The 27,396-nt window shown below is 37.0% G+C and overlaps 1 protein-coding gene across 1 annotated transcript; it reads left to right on the top strand.

Moving 5' to 3' along the window:
• Positions 1–337: 337 nt before the first annotated feature.
• On the top strand, positions 338–26,282 carry LOC752999 (sodium/glucose cotransporter 4). The gene is made up of 13 exons (XM_030987895.1): positions 338–1,137; positions 2,278–2,349; positions 9,742–9,846; positions 10,391–10,555; positions 12,257–12,443; positions 12,830–13,038; positions 14,268–14,403; positions 15,628–15,729; positions 19,260–19,455; positions 20,350–20,474; positions 21,877–22,142; positions 25,125–25,311; positions 25,695–26,282. The coding sequence occupies exons 1-13, from the start codon at positions 1,015–1,017 to the stop codon at positions 25,904–25,906; spliced, it is 2,085 nt and encodes a 694-aa protein (XP_030843755.1). The 5' UTR covers positions 338–1,014; the 3' UTR covers positions 25,907–26,282.
• Positions 26,283–27,396: the final 1,114 nt, after the last annotated feature.

The following is a 27,396-nucleotide window of genomic DNA, read 5'->3' on the forward strand; positions in this document are numbered from 1 at the left end:
ACGTCAATTTACGCTATCCACTTGCTTTGCTCGCTTTGCTCTACCTGATCGTAAATACTTTAGCCCCCCCCCCCCCCAAACAAAAAAAAGGTTTTGCTCATTACGCCACTGCTCCCTCGTCCCTCGCGTTTCGTCCGTACCCTGGTAGGTTCCATTGTGGAAGGATTATGGTTCCAGGGTCGGCCAAAACAAGGAAACTCTAACAAGGAAACTGACGTGATCCTAAGTCAGCATATTATGACCATGGACGCATTGATTATCACGCGTCGATGCATCCCGGCCCGCCCCCACGCCGGCCCACGCCCCGGTCGCGTCTTTTTTTCCCGTAACCTAGCCATCCTAGAATGCATATTAATATTTGAATATATAAATGTTTGCGTTGGTACGGTGTGGTGGAGATCAAAATTAAATCAGCCAGTCGATTCTTTACTAAACCAGTATGTCGCAATGATTAAGGACAAGTTACGACCTGGGTAGTCATCATTCGTTTACGGTAAGCCTCCCGATTTTGTCGCAATGTCATTTATGTTAAGTAAACTTAGCTTTGCACTTGTAATTTTTGTATGAAATCTTATATTTGATAAATTATCGCGTCGGATTTTGTGTGCGTGCGTATCATGGATATTGATGACTAGCGCATGACGTATAGGTCATATTGAGCCAATCAAATGCAGCGACAGGATGTTAAGTTGCCCCAGCGCGCGAATTTGCACAGGCGCTTTCGCACAGATCGAGCTCTAGCTCCAAGCTACGAAATATTACGACTCGACTACAATATCTCGTCTGATAAAGAACCAACCAGACTATGCGTAAGTAGTCAAATTTGCCTAAATGCCCAAAATACAACCACCAACAGCAACAACAGTTATTAGGTCAATCAGAGAGTAACTACGTTGGTCAATAGTCAATGCAGTATCCCCGGGACGTGTTACGGAATTAAGAGCGAGTTCGGAGTTTATAATTGGCGAGGACTGTAGCAGGCCGCCCATCAGACAGCCAACAGGTAGATGAACTATGGAAGGAGATGAAGTATTTGTGTCACCCATGGCCAGCATGGATGGAAAACAAGGACTCGTTGCTGTGGATGTCGTGGTGTTGGTGGTATACTTTGTGCTTGTTCTTGCTGTCGGTTTGGGAGTAAGTATCATTTTCTTCTCTTTCTAAAAATTCGTATATGTAGGCCAATTATTATTTTTTAAAGTTCTGCAATGGCCCGGGCCGTGCGGAGTAGAAAGGGGTAGAGCTTCAAATATAGTCATGGGAGATGTGATGGGGATGTATGCAGTATAAATAAATAGAACAACCGAACAAGTAAATTTTCATTCAGTTTTATGCATCTTTCGAAATATATGTTGACGGTATAAATGAGATATAAATTGAGTACATTGTAGGTGAGGCTTAATTGATGCAATTATTTTTTGGTAAAATCAATCAGCAAAGTGACTCAAGATGACATGAGGAGATAATTGAGGGCATTCCGAAACAGCTTTATTTAAGATTTATAACAATAATAAGTTTAAAAAGTAATACTAATCATGTGAACTTTTGTGCTACATATTGTAATATAAAAGGAGGGGCCTGGAAGGGTAAACGTCTACCAATATATATCTATAGTTTTGTTTGTTTGTTTTGGGTAGTTTATTGTTTAATGTGATGAAAGAATGAAAATCACTGATTGTCATTAATATCACTGAAACTGTCTGCTATCATCCAATGTAGAAATGGATCAAAACAACGTTTTGGTTGATATTCGTTATGTATATCTTATTTCTGAACTATGATATGATATTCATTGGTACATGTGTTCAAATATGTTATTTGGAGATTGATCTTCAATAAAATGGCCTTGTTGGATGGTCCAAAAAATGAAGAAGAAAAAAAATAAAACGTTCCCGCCAAATGTCAATGTTTGCATGCACAAGTGCCAATGTGTCTAGATCAACAAGTGTGCAGATACCCAATTAAGGCTATTGCATATTATGTATTTATAATTGATGAGAAACCTTCAAAATTTCACTCCAGACCTCAACTCTATACTCCAGAAAAAATACATGTTAAGCACCCGTCCTACCCATACAATCATACGCAAACAAATTACCTTTTTTTCTTGAGTGCTTGCGTTCTCAATATACTTGTTTTTATACTTCTTTGAGTAGACAACATTTTAAGTAGTGTGTAGTTGCTCTCTAATAATATTTTTGAGTATGGAATTTTGTATATATTGTTTGTCCGTATGTCATGAAACAGTGATTTGTATTTCTTTTCCATGTTCTCTAGTCGATGTGTCGATCCAATCGTGGTAGCACTGAGGGATATTTCTTAGCTGGCGGAGCAATGCTATGGTTTCCTGTAAGTAGTACTTTAGTCTCTTTTGGTTTTAGCTCAAGTTCAAGTTCATTTTAATCAGTACTTTCATTAGAACTAAATGCTATCAATATATTTAATATAATCCGATCGTGGTAGCACTGAGGGATATTTCTTAGCTGGCGGAGCAATGCTATGGTTTCCTGTAAGTAGTACTTTAGTCTCTTTTGGTTTTAGCTCAAGTTCAAGTTCATTTTAATCAGTACTTTCATTAGAACTAAATGCTATCAATATATTTGATATAATCCGATCGTGGTAGCACTGAGGGGTATTTCTTAGCTGGTGGAGCAATGCTATGGTTCCCTGTGAGTATTACTTTAGTCTCTTTTGGTTTTAGCTCAAGCTCAAGTTCATTTCTATCAATACTTTCATTAGAAATAAATGCTGTCAATTATATTACATGGAAATAACAAAAACGGAGAAGAAAGAAGAAGAAGTTACACATATACAGTAATTATAGTACTGTATGTATTTGGCGACTAGACAAGAACGCCTGCCTTATGGGTAAAGGTCTGTCTTCACTGATTATATCCAAATAATCATGTGCATTATTTAAATTATTACTTATTCAAAGGAATCACTTCCTTGAAATGCTAGAGCGCCACAAAAGTCTTGTCTGGACGGAGGCAAGTTACCATAGGGTAAAGGTGTCGGGGTAAATATGGCGGGGTATATGGCGAGCCAAGCATGCCACTGTCCGTACAACTATACAACTATACGACTATACGTCTATCCAGCCGGCCAATCAGAACGCAGGAAACTGTACATCTATACAACTATGCTAGTGGCGGATTCAGAGGGGCACAGGGATCACGTGCCCCCCGGTAAACAAAAATGGGGTGACGGGCGGAAGGGGGGAAAGAAAAAGGAGGGGAAAAAGAAAGAAAAGGGAAGAGAGAAAGAAGAAGAAAAGAGGGAGGAGAGAAAAGGGAAGAGGAGAAAAAAGAGGGGGAAAGAGAGAAAGGGGAAGAGAGAGAGGGGAGGGAAAAGCCGGAAAGGAAGAAAGGGGGAAAGACGGAGAAGAGAAAAGGGGGAAAAGAAAGAAAAGGGGATAATATTATAAGAAGGTTTTTTTCCGGGAAAGGGCAGGGGGGGGGGCACACAATTTTGCAGTGTGCATAATATGGGGTCCCTCTTGCCAGGCGTATAGCCCCCCCCCCCCCAAAAAAAAAAGGGACAAGAAGAACAAAAAAAAGATGGAAAAAAGTGTTGAAAGAGAGAATTATTGTGAGTTAAAGGAGAAAGAAAAAAATGAAATAGAATTAAACAACGATAGAAGAGAGGTGTGAGAGCATAAAGAATTGCAATTCTTTTAAAAGAATAATGGGATAACAACCAAGGAGTCGCTAAAGGGGGGTGTGGGGGTGTGACACCCCCTCATCTGTCAGGATATTGTCGGTAAAATTGCGCTGCTGTCGGGAAAAATTAGAAAAGGGGGGAGTGAGAGGGAAAGGGAAAGAAAAAAAAGAAAAGAAAAAGAAAGGAAAGAAAGGAAAGAGAAGAGAAGAAAGAAAGAGAAAGGAGAAAAGGGGGAAGGAGATGAAAGAAAGGAAAAGAAAGAAAAGGAAAAAAAGAGAAAAAGGAAACAAAATAAACGGGGATGAAAGAGAGGAGAGAGAGAGCTAGGGAATAAAAGCCTGAGAGAATAGTGGTGGGAATAAGAGAGAGAGGGGGGATGTTGGCTGGAGTCGCCACGTCGACGGGGTAAGAAAGATACGCATCAGAGAAGATGTTTGTAATAAGATTAAAGCGAAAAAAAATCCCTGGAAATCCAAACATTTCCTCTGGATTTATAAAAAACATGGATATTTTTCAGTGAATTACCCTATAATTTTTTTATGAAGATTGTGTTTCTATCCATTTTTATTCCATTCATGCAATGAAATGAACTATCAGGAATATGTGAAAGCAATTTCATGTCAATAACTTAAAAAGTCCATGTTAAATTGAAAGATTTATCAAAATAAGTCACTTTTGCACTAAAACTGTGAATACGTAAGATTTTGCTGTTTTAAGGAGTAAATTAATACCCTTATTGTGTATACTGAACATTTTACTGAGGTATTCTTAAATGTATCATCTTTCAACAGGGCAAGAAAATAAATGAATAAACCACCAAAAATGAGTTTTGGCGCACTTTGGCTCTCTCGGTAAAAAAAAACACCTTCTCATAAAATCATCCCCCTTTCTTTCTTTTCCCTTCTCATTATTCTCCTTTTCTCCATTTCTTTCTTTTCCACCTTTTTCTCTTCTCTCCCTTCCCCTTTCTCTCTTTCCCCCTCCTTTTTCTCCTCTTCCCTTTTCTCTCTTCCCTCTTTTCTTTTTTTTCTCTCTTCCCTTTTCCTTCTTTTCCCCTCCTTTTTCTTTCCCCCTCCTTTGTCTCCTTTTCTCCTTTTTTCTTTCCCCCTACCCCCTTTTTTTACCGGGGGGGGGGGGAGGGGCACGTGCCCCCTGAATCCGTTGGTATAGTTGTATAGATGTACAGTTTGCTGCGTTCTGGTTGGCCGGCTGGATAGACGTATATTCGTATAGTTGTATAGATGTTCGGATAGTGGCACGCTTGGCCCACCATATTTACCCCCTACTAGCTCTTAAAGATAAACTTGAGTTCTGGTAATGCGATTGCATTGTGAAAGAAAAGGTGTGGAATGGATCAGAAAAGTTGATCATATAGCATGTAAGTAATGGTGTGTAATGCAAGGTTCTGGAGTCATCAAAATCATCATAAATTTGGCAGAGTCTTGGTAAAGTTACAATCACTTACACAGAAAGATGTATATGGGACAACACACATGGTGTCGGGGCTAGTACTACCCTGATTTCCTTATCTTTCTATGCTCATTACTCAGCCAGTATACATTTTCTTCCAAAATTGTTTGGCACATGATATTTATTTGTAATCTTGAACATTCAGTGTAAGTTTCGTTAGATTCTGTGAGAATTCATTTTCTTTTTTTACCAGAACTCAAGTTTATCTTTAACACGACCTTTACCCTAGGGTAACTTGCCTCAGTCTGGACAGGACTAAAGGCAGCCATGCTAAAGTCGGGGTAATGGTGTAGAGCGCCAATAGTGACAAGTCTGACACACAATAGGGACTTTTAGATTTGCACGTTGACAGCTTTGACTGCAACGTGTGACGTCATTTTAAGGCATTGCGCATGCGTTACGTCGTCTCAGTCGGCGATCGAGAATGTGTCAACCTTGATTTTCCTCAATCTAGTACCTACATACATACACATTGATATTTATATAGCGCCTTTACATGCTCAAGGTACTAGTATGCCGCGTGTGCATAAAATATACAGTTCCTCAGGTAGACAAAGGAACATCCCTTCCCTGCTATTATGTAAAAATGTGTAGAACAGGTGTCACATGCATAGGCCTATCACCTGTTCTACACATTTTTACATATCAGTGAAGGGATCTTTTGTTGAGGGTAGAATGAGGAACTGTATATTTTGTCCTCTTTCTTTGTCCGTGATGTTCATAATGTTACTTCCTGCATGCATGCATATCGTCGAGTGCAATCTAAAAGATTTCTAATTGTAGTCAACATGGCAGTTAAGTACGTTGACACGCATGATCAGTCGGCGTTCGTCGTGTTCTCGTCCACTCATTCTAAAAGTCCCTAATAGCGCTATACAGGAACCCAGGGCAGCGTTTATCGAAACCGTCATAACTACAAGTTCACCGACATCCCATTGAAACGCGTGTTAAACTTAATACACGCCTTTCAATGGGATGTCGGTGAACTTGTACTTATGACGGTTTCGAGAAACGCTGCCCAGACAGACAGAAATTCCTTTCAGACAATAGAAACTAGTTTCTTTGTAGACAGTACGTGATCAGAATTTTTAGATCATCGGCCTGAGGGGTGTTTTATGAAACAATTAGTCGGTGGTTTTCACCGACTAATATCATTTTCACCGACAATTTAGTCAGTACTGACTAAATTTGACCAATCAGAGACCTGGAAAATAGTCGGTGACAATAGAATTGTCGGTGAAAATGATATTAGTCGTTGAAAACCACCTACTAATCGTTTCATGAAACGCCCCCCTGATTACTTTTTCGATTATCTTAGCTATTTGATGTCTCTACGCCATGTAAAAGAATTTACTTTGAAATTGGATTTAATTTTTGTGACAGAGTGATATTTTAATAGGGTGGTTACATGGTTTTAATGAATTTCAGCAGCGTGGTGAGTTAGGTCAATAGAATAGCCCTGGGGGCGTTTCATTAAACAATTCGTCCCTATTTTTACGAAGTGACGGTAGTGAGGAAAATCGTAACGAAAAGTATATGCAATTTTCATTTACTACCGTCACTTCGTGAAAACAATGACAAATTAGTTAGTGGTTTTCAACGACTATATCATGTTCACCGACGATTCCTTGTCACCGACTATTTCCAGGCCTGTGATTGGTCAAATTTAGTCAGCGCTGACTAAATTGTCGGTGACCATGATATTAGTCGGTGAAAACCACCGACTAATTGTTTCATGAAACGCCCCCCTGATCTGGTGCAAGTTAGGCATGTCATGTAATCACAGCCGGCGAAGAGAAAAGTCCATCTTGACCTGTGTCAGGCGTCAAGATGTCCTGGCACTACTAACATGACGGACAAAGAAAGAGGACAAAAAAAACAGTTCCTCAGGTAGACAAGGGAACATCCCTTCACTGCTATTATGTAAAAATGTGTAGAACAGGTGTCACATGCATATTCACCTTTCTACACATTTTTACATAATAGTAGTTAAAGGATGTTCCTTTGTCTACCTGAGGAACTGTATATTTTGTCCTCTTTCTTTGTCCGTCATATTCACAGTGTGGTTTCATGCGGGTTCGGGACGTGTCAGTGGTTGGTGACCACTAGTAGGCTTTTTACTTTGGGGTTCTTCATACATGTATGCAAACTTCAATAAAGACTTGAAGCAAAGATCTGTTGTCCCTGAGCTCCCTAACATGGTCCTTCCCGGGTATCTCCTTCCAACCCACTACACAACATTATTATTATTATTAATAGAAGAAAAAAGGGAAAACAGGACAAAGCATAATGAAACTTGATGAATGTGTATTCCACTATTAACAGTTAAACCTGACAGTTTGTTTAAAGCGTGGTGTAGTAAAGTATATGTAAACAAACGAAGTGAGACTTATGTCTCAGTGCTTTTGTTAAACTAATTTTATCATGTGACTGAATAAGTAGACTACAATCCTATATCACATCATTTTAAAATTGGGTGTACAGGAGAATGATCGATTAGAATATCATGGAAAGATATCTATATGAAAACATAGAGAGGAATACTGCATATGGCAGTGCTTATACAAAATATCCCATAGGAATGGTTAAAGAATGAAAGACGAAATACTTTGGCCACATTAAGACATCCAAGTGTCTTGAAAGATTTATTGGAAGAAAAAGTATAAGGTACCAGACCAAGAACCAACTGGGAAGGGAGTGAAATGACACTGCACAAGTGTACTAGGATGGCAAAAACAGAGATGTGTGGAAAAATGGTGCAATCAACCTGCGAGCTGGGCAGAAGATAACTTGATAAAGAGTCAATCCTGTCTCAGAAAGAAAATGTTATCTCTTTCTCGACAAAACATATACAGTTCTAATTGGCATTCTTTAGCCTGACTTTCTGCCTATAGAGTTCAAACGTTTTGTTCTGTTTGTGAAGTATCATGAAAACAGCTTTTCTTGTTATTTACGTTAATGTGAAGTAAGGTTAATTTCTCTCATGATCTCTGGTTTAACAATAACAATCTGAACATCCTGTAGGATATGGCTGTATAAGGTCGGAAAAGAAACCACTTCCAAAATAGGGCATGAACCCCAAGTTATATGTTTAGTTCATTAAGAAGTGATTACAGATGCCAATAAACTATCAATAATACTATACAGAAAATGTTCATTTGTTGGAATGTGATTTATGCCTCTACCAACCTTACCAATTTTTTTATCTACATGTATCTATCTATGAGCCAGAGCTTGGAGGCTGTGAGGGCGGCAATGGCATTGCCCTTGAGACACAGGTTCTCCATAACTTTCTGTCTTCAGCTTTTTTAGTTATATACTTTTCACACTCGGTTTTCGTAGCACTGTACTATCCTTCGCCCTATACTATTCCCCCCCCCTTTAACACTCGGTTTTCTTGGCCCCCTACTGTTGACATTCTAACCCAGGCTAAGGAAATCTACGCTGTTCTCACTCGAAATCCTGGACTATCCTCGAAATCTTAACTATCTCTGGTTACCACCGTTCTCCTTAGCCCCGGCCGGGCTATTTTGACTTCTGATCTCACTTGAGGGCCTACTTGTAGAATGTGCAGGCACATACATGTATCTTAACATTATTATCTTTAATAGATGTTGAATACAGCCCTAAGAGAATTCTTGATTGGTAGACCTTTTCGAAAGCCAATTTTTGGTACCTACAATGTATGCAAGACATTTCGGATGGATGAGTATAGCTGAACTCATAATGATAATTTTGCAAATAAAATAGAATGATTGCTCCAGCCCCAGCTTTTCACCTTCCCAGCCAAAGTGCCAGTGCAAAGCTACACCCTGTCCCTAGTAAGCGTGTAAACCCCTACTAATGGTTGATTTCCATATGAAAATGTAACGATCAATCATCAGTAAAATTGTAAAAAATCAGTACGATCCAAATGATCTGCTCTTAGGTAGTTCATCAAAATGAAGTAGCATGAAAAGATGCTTCCAGAATGCAATCAGTACAATTGTGGAAAATCACAGTTTTATCACACAGCGATTCATGTAGAAGCAGATCGTTCGGCTAAATGTTAGCTAGACTTTCATTCAGATACCAGGGTATGTCAAAAAAGAACTTGTAATTAACACACTTTACTAACTATTATCTTATTTGTTTTTGTCTCTTTGCATGACACTACATTTTGCTGAGCTACCTTACTATATATTTTCATGAAAATTTAATACAAATTCGAAGTCATATTAAGTGACATAATTATAGCCTTTTAGAAGAAAATACAGATGGAGTATATATGTATATATATATTCTTTATTTTGTGGGTACAGGTAGGAGCTTCCTTGTTTGCAAGTAACATCGGTAGTGAGCACTTCATAGGACTAACATGGTCAGATGGAGTATATATATTCTCTTTATTTTGGGGGTACAGGTAGGAGCTTCCTTGTCTGCAAGTAACATCGGTAGTGAGCACTTCATAGGACTAACAGGGTCAGATGGAGTATATAAATATTCTCTTTATTTTGTGGGTACAGCTAGGAGCTTCCTTGTTTGCAAGTAACATCGGTAGTGAGCACTTCATAGGACTAACAGGGTCACATGGAGTATATAAATATTCTCTTTATTTTGTGGGTACAGGTAGGAGCTTCCTTGTTTGCAAGTAACATCGGGAGTGAGCACTTCATAGGACTGGCAGGGTCTGGAGCATCAGCCGGCCTGGGTGTGGGAGCCTTTGAGTTCAATGTAAGTCTTCTCTTCCAATTCAATGCCTAGATCTACTGAAGTCATACTGCAGTGTGTGTGTGTGTGTGTGTGTGTGTGTGTGTTCATGTGTGTGTGTATGTTTATGTGTGTGTGGGTGTGTGTGTGTGTGTCTGTCTGCCTGTCTTTGTTCAATGCACTGTTTTATTCCTCACCCAGTAAGTTGGCGCAAGTGAAATCTGGCAGTCTTGTAAAGATTGTCTGATGTTCAGTCATGCGTGAAGGGATTCAAATGAAAATGGTACCTACATTTACTGGGAGGATAACTCTATCAATTAAGACATATCATTTAACCCCTAATTAAATATTCATACTTCAAACAATACAACTTTTAAAAAATGGGACATTCTTTCTGACTCACCCTGTATAGAATAGAAGGTAATGTTTATGTAGGTTAATTTTATATATTCTAGCCATAAATACATTGTATTTTCAGGTGAATGGTACACTTTAACCAAAACAGTGTGCTATTTAATACAACACCCAAGATGCTTGATCAATGTTATGATGTGTTATTATGTTGCAGGCCCTTTTCTTGCTTCAAGTGCTGGGATGGATCTTTCTACCAGTGTACCTTGCTAGTGGTATCTATACCATGCCTGAGTATCTCCAGAAGAGATTTGGAGGCAGGAGGATCAGAATGTACATTGCTGTTGTCTCACTTATCTTATACATCTTCACCAAGATATCGGTAAGAACACTGTCTTCCATTGCTGTGCTTTCAGATTTAATGCCCTTTTGTCTTTACAAAGACATCAGTAAGAACACAATCTTTCATAGCTGTACTTTCAGATTTAATGCCCTTTTGCTTTACAAAGACATCAGTAAGAACACTATCTTCCATAGCTGTACTTTCAGATTTAATGCCCTTTTGTCTTTACAAAGACATCAGTAAGAACACTATCTTCCATAGCTGTACTTTCAGATTTAATGCCCTTCCGTCTTTACAAAGACATCAGTAAGAAAACTATCTTACAATGCTGTGCTTTCAGATTTAATGCCCTTTTGTCTTTACAAAGACATCAGTAAGAACACTATCTTCCATAGCTGTACTTTCAGATTTAATGCCCTTCCGTCTTTACAAAGACATCAGTAAGAAAACTATCTTACAATGCTGTGCTTTCAGATTTAATGCCCTTTTGTCTTTACAAAGACATCAGTAAGAAAACTATCTTACAATGCTGTGCTTTCAGATTTAATGCCCTTTTGTCTTTACAAAGACATCAGTAAGAACACTATCTTCCATAGCTGTACTTTCAGATTTAATGCCCTTCCGTCTTTACAAAGACATCAGTAAGAAAACTATCTTACAATGCTGTGCTTTCAGATTTAATGCCCTTTTGTCTTTACAAAGACATCAGTAAGAAAACTATCTTCCATAGCTTTACTTTCAGATTTAATGCCCTTTTGTCTTTACAAAGACATCAGTAAGAAAACTACCTTCCATAGCTGTACTTTCAGATTTAATGCCCTTTTGTCTTTACAAAGACATCAGTAAGAACACTATCTTCCATAGCTGTACTTTCAGATTTAATGCCCTTCCGTCTTTACAAAGACATCAGTAAGAAAACTATCTTACAATGCTGTGCTTTCAGATTTAATGCCCTTTTGTCTTTACAAAGACATCAGTAAGAACACTATCTTCCATTGCTGTGCTTTCAGATTTAATGCCATTTTGTCTTTACAAAGACATCAATAAGAATACTATCTTCCATTGCTGTACTTACAGATTTAATGCCCTTTCGTCTTTACAAAGTTATGAGTCAGAACTAAATGTATCTTTCATTGCTGTGCTTCCAGTTTTACCAAGATATCTGTAAGAACACTATATAATGTTTGCTTTCTGTTATCTTTACAAAGAGATTACAAAACATTCTATTATCTTGTATAGACCAAGCTTATGCCAAATTTTAGATTTAGCAAAATTTAAAAAAAACATTATCACAGATGTGAATTACCGGTAAGTAATTTGATAGAAAGTTCACAGTCACTTTTTTCTCATCAGAAATTGATATTATCAGAAATGACTTGCCTTACCGGTTTAACCACGGAGCCATAAGCTGTTTGCCAAGGTACTATATTTAAAGGAAAACATTTTAAAAAAAAATGTTTAAATATAGGTCACTGAGTTGCCATTTTGTGTTTGATTGATTGCACCTTCGAAATATTCGAAAAAACTTACTTTTAATTAATTTTTTTTCTCAAACTTTCACTGACCTGTTTCTCTAATTTGTCTGCGTCTTTAAAAACCCATTTGATATTAGGATGGACTCCTCCTTTGACAGTTTGAATAAAAAGTACCACAGTAGCAGGTTTTAGCACATTTGTAGTCTGGATATTTGGCTGTGTGAGAGACTTGACTTGGTGTGATGTGTTATTCTTGTGTCTTTAGGTTGATCTGTACTCTGGAGCTTTGTTCATCCAGCAAGCCCTTGGATGGAACCTCTATGTGGCCATCTTCTCTCTACTTGCTATCACAGCATTGTATACAGTGACAGGGGGACTGGCTGCTGTCATCTTTACAGATACTTTACAGGCGATGGTCATGTTGGCAGGGGCACTCTGGCTTTGTATAGTGAGTAAGTACAGCCCTCTGCAAGGTGGTGCTTTTGATAGAGACCTTTTGGCTTTGTGTTTGGAGTATATTCTGGTACTCTGGTCGATTTTGATAAAGACACTTGATCTTTATTGAAAATATTAGAATCAAGTTCAGTCAAACATATCTTAGTGGCCACCTCTCTATAAAAGCCACTGGTCCATAATGGTCAACTGTATTGCCTCCCTCTAGAAGTAAATATGTGTTGAGGAAATTGTCTAGAAAGACCACCTGTTAACAGTGGCCACCGTTTGTGTTTCCTATAGGTGGCCTTAATAGACAGGTTTGACTATATACTACCTCAAATATTATGGGTATACTTGTATACTTTAGTTGTTAACTGTGTATTGCCACTATTATTCTCTCAAGGTTTTCAGGCAATCGGTGGTTACCAGAATCTTGAACCACTGTATGCTCTAGCCATTGCGAATGATACCATCGTGTCAAACAATTCTTGCGGTCTTCCTAGAGATGATTACTTTCATCTCTTCCGTGACCCTGTGACCTCTGACCTTCCATGGCCGGGGTTCGTCTTTGGACAGACTGCAGCTTCTCTCTGGTACTTGGCTACTGATCAGGTTTGTTTTATTTTTTATTCTGGCAGGTCCAATGTGTTCAAATTCATGTATCATTTTTCACAGCAGACTGAAAACTGTCAAACATGTTTAATCAGGTGACAGGCTATCATGCTGATTTTGCAGTTAATGCACAATCTGACCTTCATCATAAATGTAGGTTCAGCTCGTTATTTCCCCCAATAATTTTTACCTGAGACCATTAGTAGATCCATTTAAAAATAAACATATTGAGCATTATTGTGTATGCACATGATAATAATGTTTGTCTAATAATGGCATATCAGTTCGGAGTGAAGAGAGGGGGTACGTGTCACAGTTGGCACTTGAAGGGGATGTGGGAAATATATGGTTCTAGGACAATTACCCCTGGGCAATCACCCCCCCCCCCTCCCCCGGCCAATTATCAGCAGGACAATTAGCCCCCAAGGAAATCACTCCAGGAAATACCCCTCGAGGACAACCACCCACCCCCTCCCCTCCCAGGACAATTACCCCCTAAGACAATTAGCCCCCTGAGGAAAATTACTCCTCGAAAGAAAATTATGCTTTAAAACCAACTTGTGCTTTAAAACCAACTTATTAACAGGGTAGTAGACTTCCCCTTTTAATGAAGAGAGGGAGGGGGGTTGTTGTCCTTGGGTGTAATTTTTTAGGGATGGGGGGGGGGGGGGGGAGGTAAATGTCCTTGGGGTCGTTGTCCTTGGATGTTCTTATGGGGGGGGGGGTAATTGTCCTTGGGGGAGGGGTGGTTGTCCTTTGGGGGTAATTTTCTGGGGGTAATATTCCGGGGGTTTATTGTCCTGATACAGAATTATATTATGTGAAAGAGAGTAAGAGAAATCTTAACAATAATAATACAATATTTATAAAGCGCATAATAAACGGTCTATTTCTCTATGCGCTGTACAAGCATGAATGACAATTTGAGAAACATAATCACAAAAAGAAATAAAAACAGAGAATACAAAAATCTTATAACTACTAAAATGACTAACTTAACATTATAACTAACATAATCAAGTTTTTATAACGTCACATTAGGGACCAATCCTGCGTAAGCAAACGACGTCCTATAACGAATGAACATATTTTCAGTCCAATTATTTCTTAATTGTAAATCAGAGTTTGATTGATGTTACACATGACATATTTCACACCATTTTCAAAGGGAAGTGTCAGATGCTGATTTGGATTTGACCAAATTTGTCTTCATTGTGACTGCTATCTAGGTGATGGTACAGAGAGCTCTGGCAGCTAAGAACCTGTCGCATGGCCAAGGAGGAACACTGTTTGGTGGCTTGCTTAAAATCACACCAATCTTCTTTATTGTGATGCCAGGAATGATTGCACGTATTCTTTTCCCAGGTAAGTTGATCACATGATAATGATGTGCTTTCAAAAGTATTTTATTCTCTTCTCTGGTAAATTGATCACATGATTCCCTAGTTAGTAAATCACATGACTTCCATGGTAAGTTGATCACATGACTTCTCTGATAAATTGATCACATGACTTCCCTGGTAAGTTGATCACATGACTTCCATGGTAAGTTTATCACATGACTTCCATATGGTAAGTTGATCACATGACTTCCATATGGTAACTTGATCACGTTACTTCTCTGGTAAATTGATCACATGACTTCCCTGGTAAGTTGATCACATGACTTCCCTGGTAATAGTTGCTCACATGACTTCCATGGTAAGTTGATCACATGACGTCCATGGTAAGTTTATCACATTACTTCTCTGGTAAATTGATCACATGACTCCCTAGTTAGTTAATCACATGACTTCAACGGTAAGTTGATCACTTACTTCTCTGGTAAGTTGATGACATGACTTTCCTGAAATTTGATCACTTAACTTCCCTGGTAAGATGATGACATGGCATATGACTTCCCTTAAATATGATCACATGACTTCCCTGCTACATGTAAGTTGATCATATGACTTTCTGGATGACTGCATTCCCTTCATTGATAATTGTATCACATGATACCCTCCCCATAGCATGGTGAATTCAGAGTCAAAAGGGCAATAATTATGTGGTAAAGGACATGAGTTTAGTTGTAATCCTAAATGCTCTCAAAGTGAATGTATTTTCTTATCAGTAAGTTGATTACAGACTCTCAAAGTGATTTCATTCTTTTTCTCTGAAGTTTATTACACCATTTACTCTCAAAGTGATTGCATTCTCTTTCCTAATAGGGGATTGCACTATTAATTTACTCTCAAATTGATTGTATTATCTTTGCTGGAAATTGATCACGCTTCTGTTTCTACTCTCAAATTGACTGCATTCTCGTTTATGGAAGTTAATTAGATTATCTACTCTCAAAGAGAGATTGCATTGTCTTTCCTGATAAATTGATTCCTGACCTACTCTCGAAAAAATTGTAATCTTCTCTTGGAATGTTGACCATATGATGTATTCTCTAATTAATAATATTCTCATCTTTAGTAAGATTGGCACATAATAATATACCATATATGCCAAAGCATGTGGACCTTTGTGCATGCCCTTGAAGTAACCATAATTTGAAGGGGGTTTAAGAATGTCCAAACGTCATTTCTGTTTTTTCTCTAGATATTGTAGCCTGCACTGATAAATGTGAGGAGATTTGTGGCTCGAAGGATGGCTGCTCAAACCTTGCTTATCCCCTTCTTGTTATGAATGTACTACCAAAAGGTTTGTATGTCAAGCTATTATTACTACATTTAATCATTCATTACCATATTCTATCTCATTAGCATGTTACATGGGATATCTATTTTTATTTGGTATATGTTTAATAGTGAAGATACTTTAATAGAAGCATGTAGAGTTGAAACGTTGCAAAATATATTGTTCTTGTCAAGAGTGAATTCTTCATTTTTTTCCAGGATGGATTGTGTTTGATGATTAAAATAATGTATTTTGCAACATTTCACTTTTGACTTGGCCCCATATTCAGGTGTACTGCATATTCCATGATTACATATCAATGCTAGCTGTTTGTAAACTTTTAACATGGTTCATTTAAAATAGGGCAGTGATGATGAAGCAAGGTTGGTTTGAGGTATGTATACTCTCTTAAGTATGGCACTAGTACATGTCATGTGAAGGTCTGTTCCAGATTAAGTTGAGTACTGTTCATGTCATTGCATTGTGAAAGAACTTTCTCAAAGATTTCAGACGAAAATTCAATTGAATCCCCATTGAATGTCCCCATCGAATCCAAATTGGCAATTTGGAGTACATGGAAAGTGAAACAGTGGGTACCTATTAGAACCAATTAGCAATTGGTCTCCATTGAAACCAACTGGCAATTGGTCTCCATTGAAACCAACTGGCAATTGGTTTTCATGGGGACCAATTGACAATTGGTTCCAATGGGGACCAATTGCTAATTGGTTCCAATAGGTACCCATTGTTTCACTTTCCATGTGCTCCAAATTGCCAATTGGTATTGAATGGGGATTCAATGGGGTTTCAATTTGTAAATCGATCCAGGTAGAAGAACCAGTGGTAAACTGATACTTCATAATCGATATTGGCAACTGTCCACCAATTAGGTACATTCTAATCTCAAATGCATCAACTCCCTGACATAGATCATTTGAAGTGAATTTAAGATTAACTTTTGAACAGATATAGGCTCGTACACACATATACAATGAACATACATATTTTTTTTTTGGTTAGTAATCATATAATCAATATATCTATTGCTAAAACGTGAATGTAATTGTCACATGATCAGACAAATAATCTATTGGACAATAATTCCTGAAGGAAAAGAGAAATCACAAAATTGATGTGCATTGTCATAATTTGCTTAACAAATCATGATAAATGTTTTCATCTGACCGAAGTTGCAAAATAACCCACTATTTTAACTAGCTAATTTGCGTCTGAAATCAGCCTGCAGTTGCAAATTAGCGGGATATTTGGTCGAGAAAATATCACGAGAAATCTTGGTCTTGTTTCCAAAATATCCCGCTATTTGGGCAATAGCGAGCGGGCTAGTTTGCAACTTCGGTATGATGAAGGCAGGTCTATGACTTTTCTTTGATTGCTGTGATTAACATTTTAACCCATAGTTCTTTCGCTAGTTAAACCTGTATGCGTAACTTTTGAGTATGTAAAGTAAACAATTAAACACTCTGTTGTGGTAATAAGAACCTTATATACATATATGTCATAATCCTTATTCTATTTTTTCTTTTGCATGTACTTTTTTATGATGTAAATAGATGTTCTTTTGTTGTATATTTGTTTGCCATTACTATGTTTAAGTGCTTTTACATAGACATTGCCTGTAAATGCCCATTGTATTTCATTTTGAATATGAATCAAAAGGTTTAAAAGACTAGAAAAAGTAGAAATAGAAAGTGTAGTGCACGTGCTATTAAATAAACAATATTTCCCAAATGTTTAGAAATTTATGATTTTGAAAAAAATAAACAACAAAAAAAGTGAGGCTAAAAATATGAAATATGTAGTAATCATAACCACGTACAGGGTGGTCCAGCAAAGAGAAAAACATATAAATTACAACTTGGAAGGAATGTGGACTGATGTGTGCTTTTGAAGAGCACAAAGCATCAAGTCTGTTGTGGCTGGGTTCCTGGAAGCTCTGAGGTTTTTAGATGTTTTTAAGTGCAATTTGAGCCATATTTAGAAGCATTTTCAAACAAATTTTACGACTGATGTTTCATAAATGATTTTTGTTTTTGTTTGAGGATAAACTTTAATATGTCATTGCACAATTGAAAACTGTCGCTTCACACATTAAAGGCATCGTTTAACAATGTTAAATCTGAGATGCACGGCCCTACGTGTTATCAGTGTCTGAGATATGGTGTAATATTGAAGCCCTAAAAAAAAATCTTACTTCAAAATGATCAAGAAGTGCCTCAAATTATTACCAAATAGGTATAATTGTGTAACAATCTCTTATATTTATATGATAATCAGTTACACGACAATCTCCATTTATTTGTAAAGTGCAAGCACACAAGATTGTTTTGGTTAAAATTTGGAGACATAATTCGAAAACTTTACAACGTTAATTTTTCTTTTGACAAGTTCGTTTTAATTGAAGGTTATAAATTGAAAAACAAAATATTTAAAACTTTAAATTTTCTTATCATATATGCAAAATACGCAGTTTATTTAATATTTATGCAAACAGAAATTCGCAAACTTATGTTTCATGAAGGCTCTATACTTTGTATTTTCAAAAGACTAATCCACAATCGATTAAAGATCGAAAGGAACTGTAAAACAAAAAAGATATGCATTTTTGAAAACACTGTTATTCAAGAAAACGAAACATGTTTCATTTGAACTATGCTAAGATGCTACGATATTATTTCAATTGATTGTGTATGATTGTTTGATTTGTTCAAATGCATATATTTATCAATAAATTCATTTTACAAAAAAAAGAAGAAAAAAAAGAAGTGCCTCAAAAAAGTGCAATTCTTTGAGTGACCGGTTTTACCATACTCGTTTTCCCTAATAGACTGTAGTGTTATGAAAACCGTAAGGAAAACGCAAAATTTGATTTCGATTTCCAATCATAATTATCTTGATAATCAGACAGGCGATCGGCTTGTAAAATTCATGGGGTTCCTGACTGACCTAAAGGTTTATAATTATTATTGCATCGAACATGAGCTAAATCCAGGATTTTGTTTCAGAATCTGAGACAAAGTTACCCAATTCCCTTTAAAACCTCTGTGGACCAACCAGAATCAGATTTAGGTGATGGGATGCCTTTGACAGGAGATACTGTACCCGGTAGGTTTAATATCTATTTGAGGGATGGCCTGTATGCATGTAGCACTCATAATATTTGGAGGCATTTAGGCAGAGTATTTTACCGACATCGACCACTGCTGTAATATATTTTAAATTGGGCCATCTTGCATCGATGGCGTACTTAAAGTGATTTCCGGTTCTTGTACCCATGCATCCTCATGCTAGCATCATGCAATTGATGATGCCTTGTGGGACATCAATGTCGACAAATCGAGACATTGTGAGCAGCATATACTAGATCTAAAGTAGTGTCAGTAGAATACCCTGCCTTCAAATATTTCCATATGAAATATATATCGCATCTTGGCTGAGAAAGGTGATTGTAGATTTGAATGCCTTGTTCTGAAACATATACCTCTGATTGCAAATTGACTAAAAAGAACATTGGTTTTATTATTTGTTCCTTACAGGCATTCGTGGCCTAATGCTGGCTGTGATGCTGAGCGCCCTCATGAGTTCCCTAACATCCATCTTTAACAGCGGTTCAACGATCTTCACTATGGACATCTGGAGAATAGTTCGTAGGTTTCCTACTGACCACCAGATGACTCGGCTGAACAGGAAACGAAACAGGAAATACGAGCTTGAACTCATGATTGTGGGACGGTAAATCTTGACTTAGACCCCTTTCTCACTCACTTCCTGGACCAGTCTACGCTTGATCGGTTCAGTTTGAAGTTTAAAGTTCTTCTCTCCTTTTTTGGACAAACACATACAACTTTTCCTTTATAGTACAATAACTTGCAGTAATGGTGATTTTGCACATGTTCCATGAGGATTCAAGACATTTTTACATTCCCTAATCAGAAAAGTAATATTTTTGCTAATTTTATGTACAAAACGGATAGAGAAAAACTGAGGGGATGACATCATTGACTTGCTAATTTACATACATGTATCACTGTTTAAGAAATTATGCGAAACTTTGATATTCCATATCCTTTCTCATCTTCAACTGATTTTAACAAAACTTTCACTGTTTTGTTTGTTCCATTTTTCTCTATTTAATCAATCCAACTTGCAGATGGACCTTTTAATATGTTATCAATAAAAGAGCAATACAGTATATATGCACATTAAAACAATTATAGATGGTTATTGGGATTATATGTTTTACATGTTTTACAAGTAATTCTGCACAATTAAATACCAGGATAATAGTTTTACAACACTTTTACGTACACTGTACAAGGACTAGGAACAGTATATCTTTTCAAAATTAACGAATGAACAAATTTTTGTTCATCATTTTGGTGAAATTTCACGTCTGTTCTGCATTATTTTCATTTGCAAAACAGTCGAGATGAAATTCGCTACCCTTTTTACTCGTTATCAAAGCTCAGCTTCACATTATCTCAGCTAAATAATAGAAAAAAATCATCTCACTCGGGCACATACCAAATAATGAACAAAGATTTGTCCTTTTTGAATAGATATACTGTTTAGGGTAAATTATTTCTAGAATGGAATAATAAATGAAATGATACATTTTGTTTCCAGGGTATTTGTGGTCGTTCTGGTTGGTATCAGTGTACTCTGGGTTCCTATAGTGATGAGAGGAGAAGGTGGACAGCTCTTCCATTACATCCAACAGATCACTGCTTATATTGCTCCGTCCATCGCCGGTCAGTAACGCTTTTCATTCTATTCACCTCATGTTAGTAGTTGTATGTTGTAAATTAGTACTTTCTTCACAATTGGTGGAAAAATGACCGGTTTCAATAAGCTTTCACTTGCTGTGCTGGAAGCTTCTTTAGACATTTGTCTTTAAATAGCTAGCGCTGATGCTGATGTAGTACGACAATGTGGTAGAATGGGATTGGACATCGAAGAAAGAGTATATTGTCCTAAGTCTCTGTTCATGAGATTATAACGTTCGGGCGTATAAGTATGGCCTTTCTTATCCATCTTGTGAAGCTGGCAACACAGCAAGTGAAAGTTTTAACTCATAGCCTGCTATAAGGCTGCATGCACGCTATTGTTATAGTGCTGTGTACACGCGAGCGAGCTACTGTTACTCTGCTTCTTGCATGATTGCACGCATTCGAAATAGCAGTTATTGTTCATGCATATTGGACTGTGGCTAGTGTTTTGCACGCGCTATTGGTAGTACCATCGCGTTAATCCGATTATCTTGTTATAAATTTGGCACTGGGGGTTTGTGGCTTAGCACAATGGGGATAAGCCTTTTGGCAGGATAAGAGTTAATACCAAAACAGGTAATTTTTCCACCGATTATGAAGAAAGAACCAATTTTCAAGTTACATCACCAATATTTAGTGATTTTTTTTGTAGTTGTGTGGCTGTTGTTTCAAAATCTCATTAACTCAATTTAATTTAGGTAAGCAAGGATAAGTTCTGAAAGAAAATTCTTTGATGTTCTGAATGCTGATGTGACTAGATAACAGAAATCTTGATTTTTTTTTTAAAATGAGAAAAGGGAAATGAAAAAGAATGAGAGACTCTGGTTGGACTAGTTATCAATAACCAAAGCTAAATTTCTATGACAAATTTGCTCTCAGCCAATCAAATGCCAATGTGGTGTCAGTAGGTAAACAGTTATTGTAACTTGTCATTGATAAAGAAAGTTTATGAAACAGTGCCCAGATCAGATAGCAGATTGACCGTTCCCTCCTATTGGAAATTAGGTTGGTCTGGAGCCCTGACTGCATAATTGTTAAAAACCACACAGAGGTAGAACCGCATCATTAAGAGAGGAATCAGAATGTGGAGCTGGTAATAATACATGTACCATCTCAAAGAGGTTGAATGTTAGCTAAATTTCAATCAGATATGTCAAAACGGAACTTGAGTAAGTTAACATCGCTAACTATTATGCAATTTGCGTTCTGAACGCATCTTTTTGTGCAACTACAGAGTTATATAATTGGAAGATCTTCATGAAATAGCAGAATTTTTTTCATTGCAGCATGAGTTTCTCCTTTTTTTTCTCTCTTCCTTTAATTTTATATTGCAGATGTTTACATAATCGTTACCACAATGTTCTTGTTTGCTGTTGTTCCGCAGGTCTGTTCACTGTTGCGTTGCTATGGGAACGCATCAATGAAGCAGGTGCCTTCTGGGGATTAACAAGTGCCTTCATCATTGGTTTGATACGTATGGTACTGGACTTCATCTACCTATCACCTGTTTGTGGAGAGGAGGATCATAGACCTGACATCATCAAACATCTACTCATTCACTACATGTACTTTGCTCTATTCCTCTATCTATGGACTATGCTGATTGTCATCATTATCAGTCTCTTCACCAAACCTATACCAAAGAAATATGTAAGCCTTTCAGTTTTCATATCACAACCAATCTCAAACCAAATGACTCCTGTTCTAGAACCCATCTCAAAGCAGACCATTCCTGTTTTAAAACTCATCTCATTGGGTTGTAGACCACTCCTGTTTTAAAACCAATGTCATTGGGTTGTATACCACTCCTGTTTTAAAACCAATCTCATTGGGTTGTAGACCACTCCTGTTTTAAAACCCATGTCATTGGGTTGTAGACCACTTCTGTTTTAAAACTCATCTCATTGGGTTGTAGACCACTCCTCTTTTTAAAGCTCATCTCATTGGGTTGTAGACCACTCCTGTTTTTTAAAAATCATCTCATTGGGTTTTAGACCACTTCTGTTTTAAAACTCATCTCATTGGGTTTTAGACCACTTCTATTTTAAAACTCATCTCATTGGGTTTTAGACCACTCCTGTCTTAAAACTCATCTCATTTGGTTGTAAAACACTCCTGTTTTTAAAACTCATCTCATTGGGTTGTACACCACTCCTGTTTTAAAACTCACCTCATTGGGTTGTAGACCACTCCTGTTTTATAACTCATCTAATTCGGTTGTAGACCCCTCCTGTTTTTAAAACTCATCTCATTGGGTTGTACACCACTCCTGTTTTAAAACTCACCTCATTGGGTTGTAGACTACTCCTGTTTTAAAACTCATCTCATTCGGTTGTAGACCCCTCCTGTTTTAAAACCAATCTCATTGGGTTGTAGACCGCTCCTGTTTTTAAAACTCATTTCATTGGGTTTCAGACCACTTCTGTCTTAAAACTCATCTAATTGGGTTGTACATTACTCTTGTTTTAAAACCCCTGTCATTGGGTTGTAAAACACTCCTGTTTTTAAAACTCATCTCATTGGGTTGTAGACCACTCTTGTTTTTAAAACTGACCTCATTGGGTTTTAGACCACTTCTGTTTTAAAACTCATCTCATTGGGTTGTAGACCACTCCTGTTTTAAAACTCATCTCATTGGGTTTTAGACCACTTCTGTTTTAAAACTCATCTCATTGGGTTGTTTAGATCACTCCTGTTTTAAAACTCATCTCATTGGGTTGTAGACCACTCCTGTTTTAAAACCCATCTCATTGGGTTGTAAACCACTCCTGCTTTAAAACTCATCTCATTGGGTTGTAGACCACTCCTGTTTTTAAAACTCATCTCATTGGGTTTTAGAACACTTCTGTTTTAAAACTCATCTCATTGGGTGTATAGACCACTCCTGTTTTATAACTCATCTCATTGGCTTGTAGACCACTCCTGTTTTAAAACCCATCTCATTGGGTTGTAAACCACTTCTGCTTTAAAACTCATCTCATTGGGTTTTAGACCATTCCTGTTTTTAAAACTCATCTCATTGGGTTGTAAACCACTCCTGTTTTAAAACTCATCTCATTGGGTTTTAGATCACTCATGTTTTAAAAACTCATTTCATTGGGCTGTACACCACTCCTGTTTTAAAACTCATCTCATTGGGTTGTAGACCACTCCTGTTTTAAAACTCATCTCATTCGGTTGTAGACCACTCCTGTTTTTAAAACTCATTTCATTGTGTTTCAGACCACTTCTGTCTTAAAACTCGTCTCATTGGGCTTGAGACCACTTTTGTTTTAAAACTGATCTCATTGTGTTGTAGACTACTCCTGTTTTTAAAACTCATCTCAATGGGTTGTAGACCACTCCTGTTTTAAAACTCATCCAATTGGGTTGTACACCACTCTTGTTTTAAAACCCCTGTCATTGGGTTGTAAAACACTCCTGTTTTTAAAACTCATCTCATTAGGTTGTAGACCACTCCTGTTTTTAAAACTTATCTCATTGGGTTGTAGACCACTCCTCTTTTTAAAACTCACCTCATTGGGTTTTAGACCACTCCTGTTTTAAAACTCATCTCATTGGGTTTTAGACCACTTCTGTTTTAAAACTCATCTCATTGGGTTGTTTAGATCACTCCTGTTTTTAAAACTTATCTCATTGGGTTGTAGACCACTCCTCTTTTTAAAACTCACCTCATTGGGTTTTAGACCACTCCTGTTTTAAAACTCATCTCATTGGGTTTTAGACCACTTCTGTTTTAAAACTCATCTCATTGGGTTGTTTAGATCACTCCTGTTTTAAAACTCATCTCATTGGGTTGTAGACCACTCCTGTTTTAAAACCCATCTCATTGGGTTGTAAACCACTCCTGCTTTAAAACTCATCTCATTGGGTTGTAGACTACTCCTGTTTTTAAAACTCATCTCAATGGGTTGTAGACCACTCCTGTTTTTAAAACTCATCTCATTGGGTTGTAAACCACTCCTGTTTTAAAACCACATCTCATTGGGTTTTAGACCACTCCTGTTTTTAAAACTCATCTCATTGGGTTGTACACCACTCCTGTTTTAAAACTCATCTTATTGGGTTGTACACCACTCCTGGTTTAAAATTCATCTCATTCGGTTGTAGACCACTCCTGTTTTTAAAACTCATCTTATTGGGTTTTAGACCACTTCTCTCTTAAAACTCGTCTCATTGGGTTGTAGACTACTCCTGTTTTTAAAACTCATCTCTTTGGGCTTGAGACCACTTTAGTTTTAAAACCCATCTCATTGGGTTGTAGACCACTTCTGTTAAAAACTCTTCCCAAACCAGTCCACTCCTGTTTTAAAACCCATTTCAAAGCAGACCACTCCTGTTCTACAACCCATCCCAAACCAGTCCACTCCTGTTCTAAAACCCATCTCAAACTAGACAACTCCGGAAATCCTATGCAACAGCATTATGTGCCACTGGAACTTTAAAGCATATTCATACATGTAAATATTTTCCGATTCACATCATTGTAGATTGAATATAGATGAATTAAAACAAACATACATGAAGAAATCCATTCAAGAATGGTAAATTAGTGATACCAGTTTGAACGTTTAAGCATTACAGGTTATATGAATTGAAAGGTGCTTTGTATTCTTGGTTGATATTCTTCAGCTGTATCGTTTGACCTTCTGGACGAGGTTTAGCAAAGCTGAAAGATGGGATATCATGGCTTACCAGGCAGGCACGGAGGAGGAAGAGGAGGATGGCGGTACACGCACCAAGGACAAGTATGCACATTTAGAGATTGATGATGAAGCAGGACATGAGATCGACCCACAAGACAAGAATGGCACTCAAGGTTAGAATCCTGAAACATGAATATAATCACTTTGCATCAAACTCTTCCAGATTTTCCTAACATATTCTGATAGATTATTGCACTTTTTATTCAGTTAGGATTGCCTCTCAAAAAGAAAATACATGTACAAAGTACCAGTAAATGGAACATTTTGGCTAATCATTGCCATGTTTTGCAGGAAGACACCTTTTTTCTCAATTATCTGATTTCATCATTTTCCCATCACGTTTTTATGTTTATTTAATTCGTTTTTTGATCTCCTTTCACCCAAAAGATTATGGTTTCACAGTGATACTTTTACCAGTAAAAATGTAATTGATGTATACACTGCACATGGATGGATGGAACTCAACTTTTCTCATTTTTTTGGTTTTATTTCAAAGGTTCAGATGAAGATGAGAGCTGGTGGCATAGATCTTTTAATTGGTTCTGTGGCCTCTCCAATCGGGAGTCCACGAGCAGCGTTCAGCTTAAAGCTCGGGAGTCCTTACAGATGGCAAAGATTGTTCAGACCAAGAGAGATAAGATTATTCTCAACGTCGCATGTGTCTTTGTTCTCATTATAGGAGTAGTTCTATATGGGGTTTATGCTTGATCAGTGTGTGTGTGTATGTGAGCGTGCATGTCCGGTGTTATGAACGGTGGTCACTCCACGGGGTATTTTGAAATAGAAAGAGGAGTAAGGCAAGGAGATCCATTATCGCCACATTTGTTTTTTGGTTGCCATCCAAGTTTTGGCGCATGCAATAAGGAGGGACAACGGTATTAAAGGGATTACATTTGGAAAATCTAAAATTAGGCAAGTGTTATATGCAGATGATATGACAATATTTTTGAAAGATATTGATTCGGTTAGAAGGTCGCGATATATTATTGAATCATTTGAACAAATTAGTGGTCTTAAAGTGAATAAAACAAAGACACATTTTATGTGGATGGGTGAGGATGAAAACAAACCTGATGGGCCTTTATTTGGAAATTTTGTTAAGGAAATACACATTTTAGGGGTTAGTTATTCATTAGATGGAAGATTAAAAGATGATTTGAATTATAAAGAAATTCTAAGTAAAATAAAAAAATTGCTTGTATGGTGGAAACAAAGAGATTATAGGTAAAATACATTTCTTAAAAACGTATGCGCTTTCAAAATTAAATTATATTTCATCTCTCATCTTATTGTCCCTCATTGGGTATACAAAGAAGTTGCAAAAATTTCATTTGAATTTATAGGGAGGGGGGAAGATAGAATTAAGCTGGCAATAATGTATCAGGATTATGACTTTGGAGGATTAAGAATGATTATTTTTGAAATGTCTGTTAAAATACAGCGCATAATGTGGATAAAACGTCTTTTATATGGAGAGAAAAATTTGGGATGGAAATTGTTTTGTGATCATTGCTTACAGTTTGTGGGTGGTAGATTTTTTTTTTTATGTGATTATTATTTAAAAAAGATAAAACCCTTTTAGATATTCCACCATACTATATGGAAATGTTGCAAGCATGGCAAGAGACAAGTAATTTAAGATATTTGGAGGGTTATATTAATCCAATTATTTTTAATAATCGGAATATATGTATAAATGGAAAGAGTATATTTGATAGATACTTGTTTGAAAGAGGGATAGTTCAACGGAATCACTTGGTTGAGAAAGGCCATGTTAAGTCTGTTAAATATTTTATGAACCTCGGTATGAAAGGTAATAATTTGTTTATGATTATTGATGTTTATGATGCGATACCCAGGTTATGGAAGGATGATTCAGGGTTAATACAATTCCTCGAGGTTGATTTGATAAGCTTTAATACTTATTTCCATATTTCTAGTAAAAAAATACAGTTTGTGGATGTGGGTTCAAGAACAATTTATGATTATTTTATCAAAGCACTGCAACAAACGTATGATTCGCAGGTAAGGGATGGGCAAAATGATTATGATTTTTTAGATAAAGAATTCAAAGAAATATTTGTTAGACCAAAAATGACTATACTCATCAGAAAACAACGAGAAAGTCAATTTAAATTATTGCATGGAGCCATATACACTAATGAGCATCTTCATAGATTTGGTTTTGTAGGTGATAA

The sequence above is a fragment of the Strongylocentrotus purpuratus genome, unplaced genomic scaffold, assembly GCF_000002235.5.
Source record: "Strongylocentrotus purpuratus isolate Spur 01 unplaced genomic scaffold, Spur_5.0 spur5_scaffold_17, whole genome shotgun sequence".
NCBI classification, from domain to species: Eukaryota; Metazoa; Echinodermata; class Echinoidea; order Camarodonta; family Strongylocentrotidae; genus Strongylocentrotus; species Strongylocentrotus purpuratus.

Excerpts from the sequence above, each read along its gene's own strand:
- LOC752999 (XM_030987895.1), top strand. The coding sequence starts at position 1,015 with ATGGAAGGAGATGAAGTATTTGTGTCACCCATGGCCAGCATGGATGGA. Across the intron at positions 1,138-2,277 it reads TTCTTGCTGTCGGTTTGGGA|TCGATGTGTCGATCCAATCG; the intron begins GTAAGTATCATT and ends CATGTTCTCTAG. Across the intron at positions 20,475-21,876 it reads TATTGCTCCGTCCATCGCCG|GTCTGTTCACTGTTGCGTTG; the intron begins GTCAGTAACGCT and ends GTTGTTCCGCAG.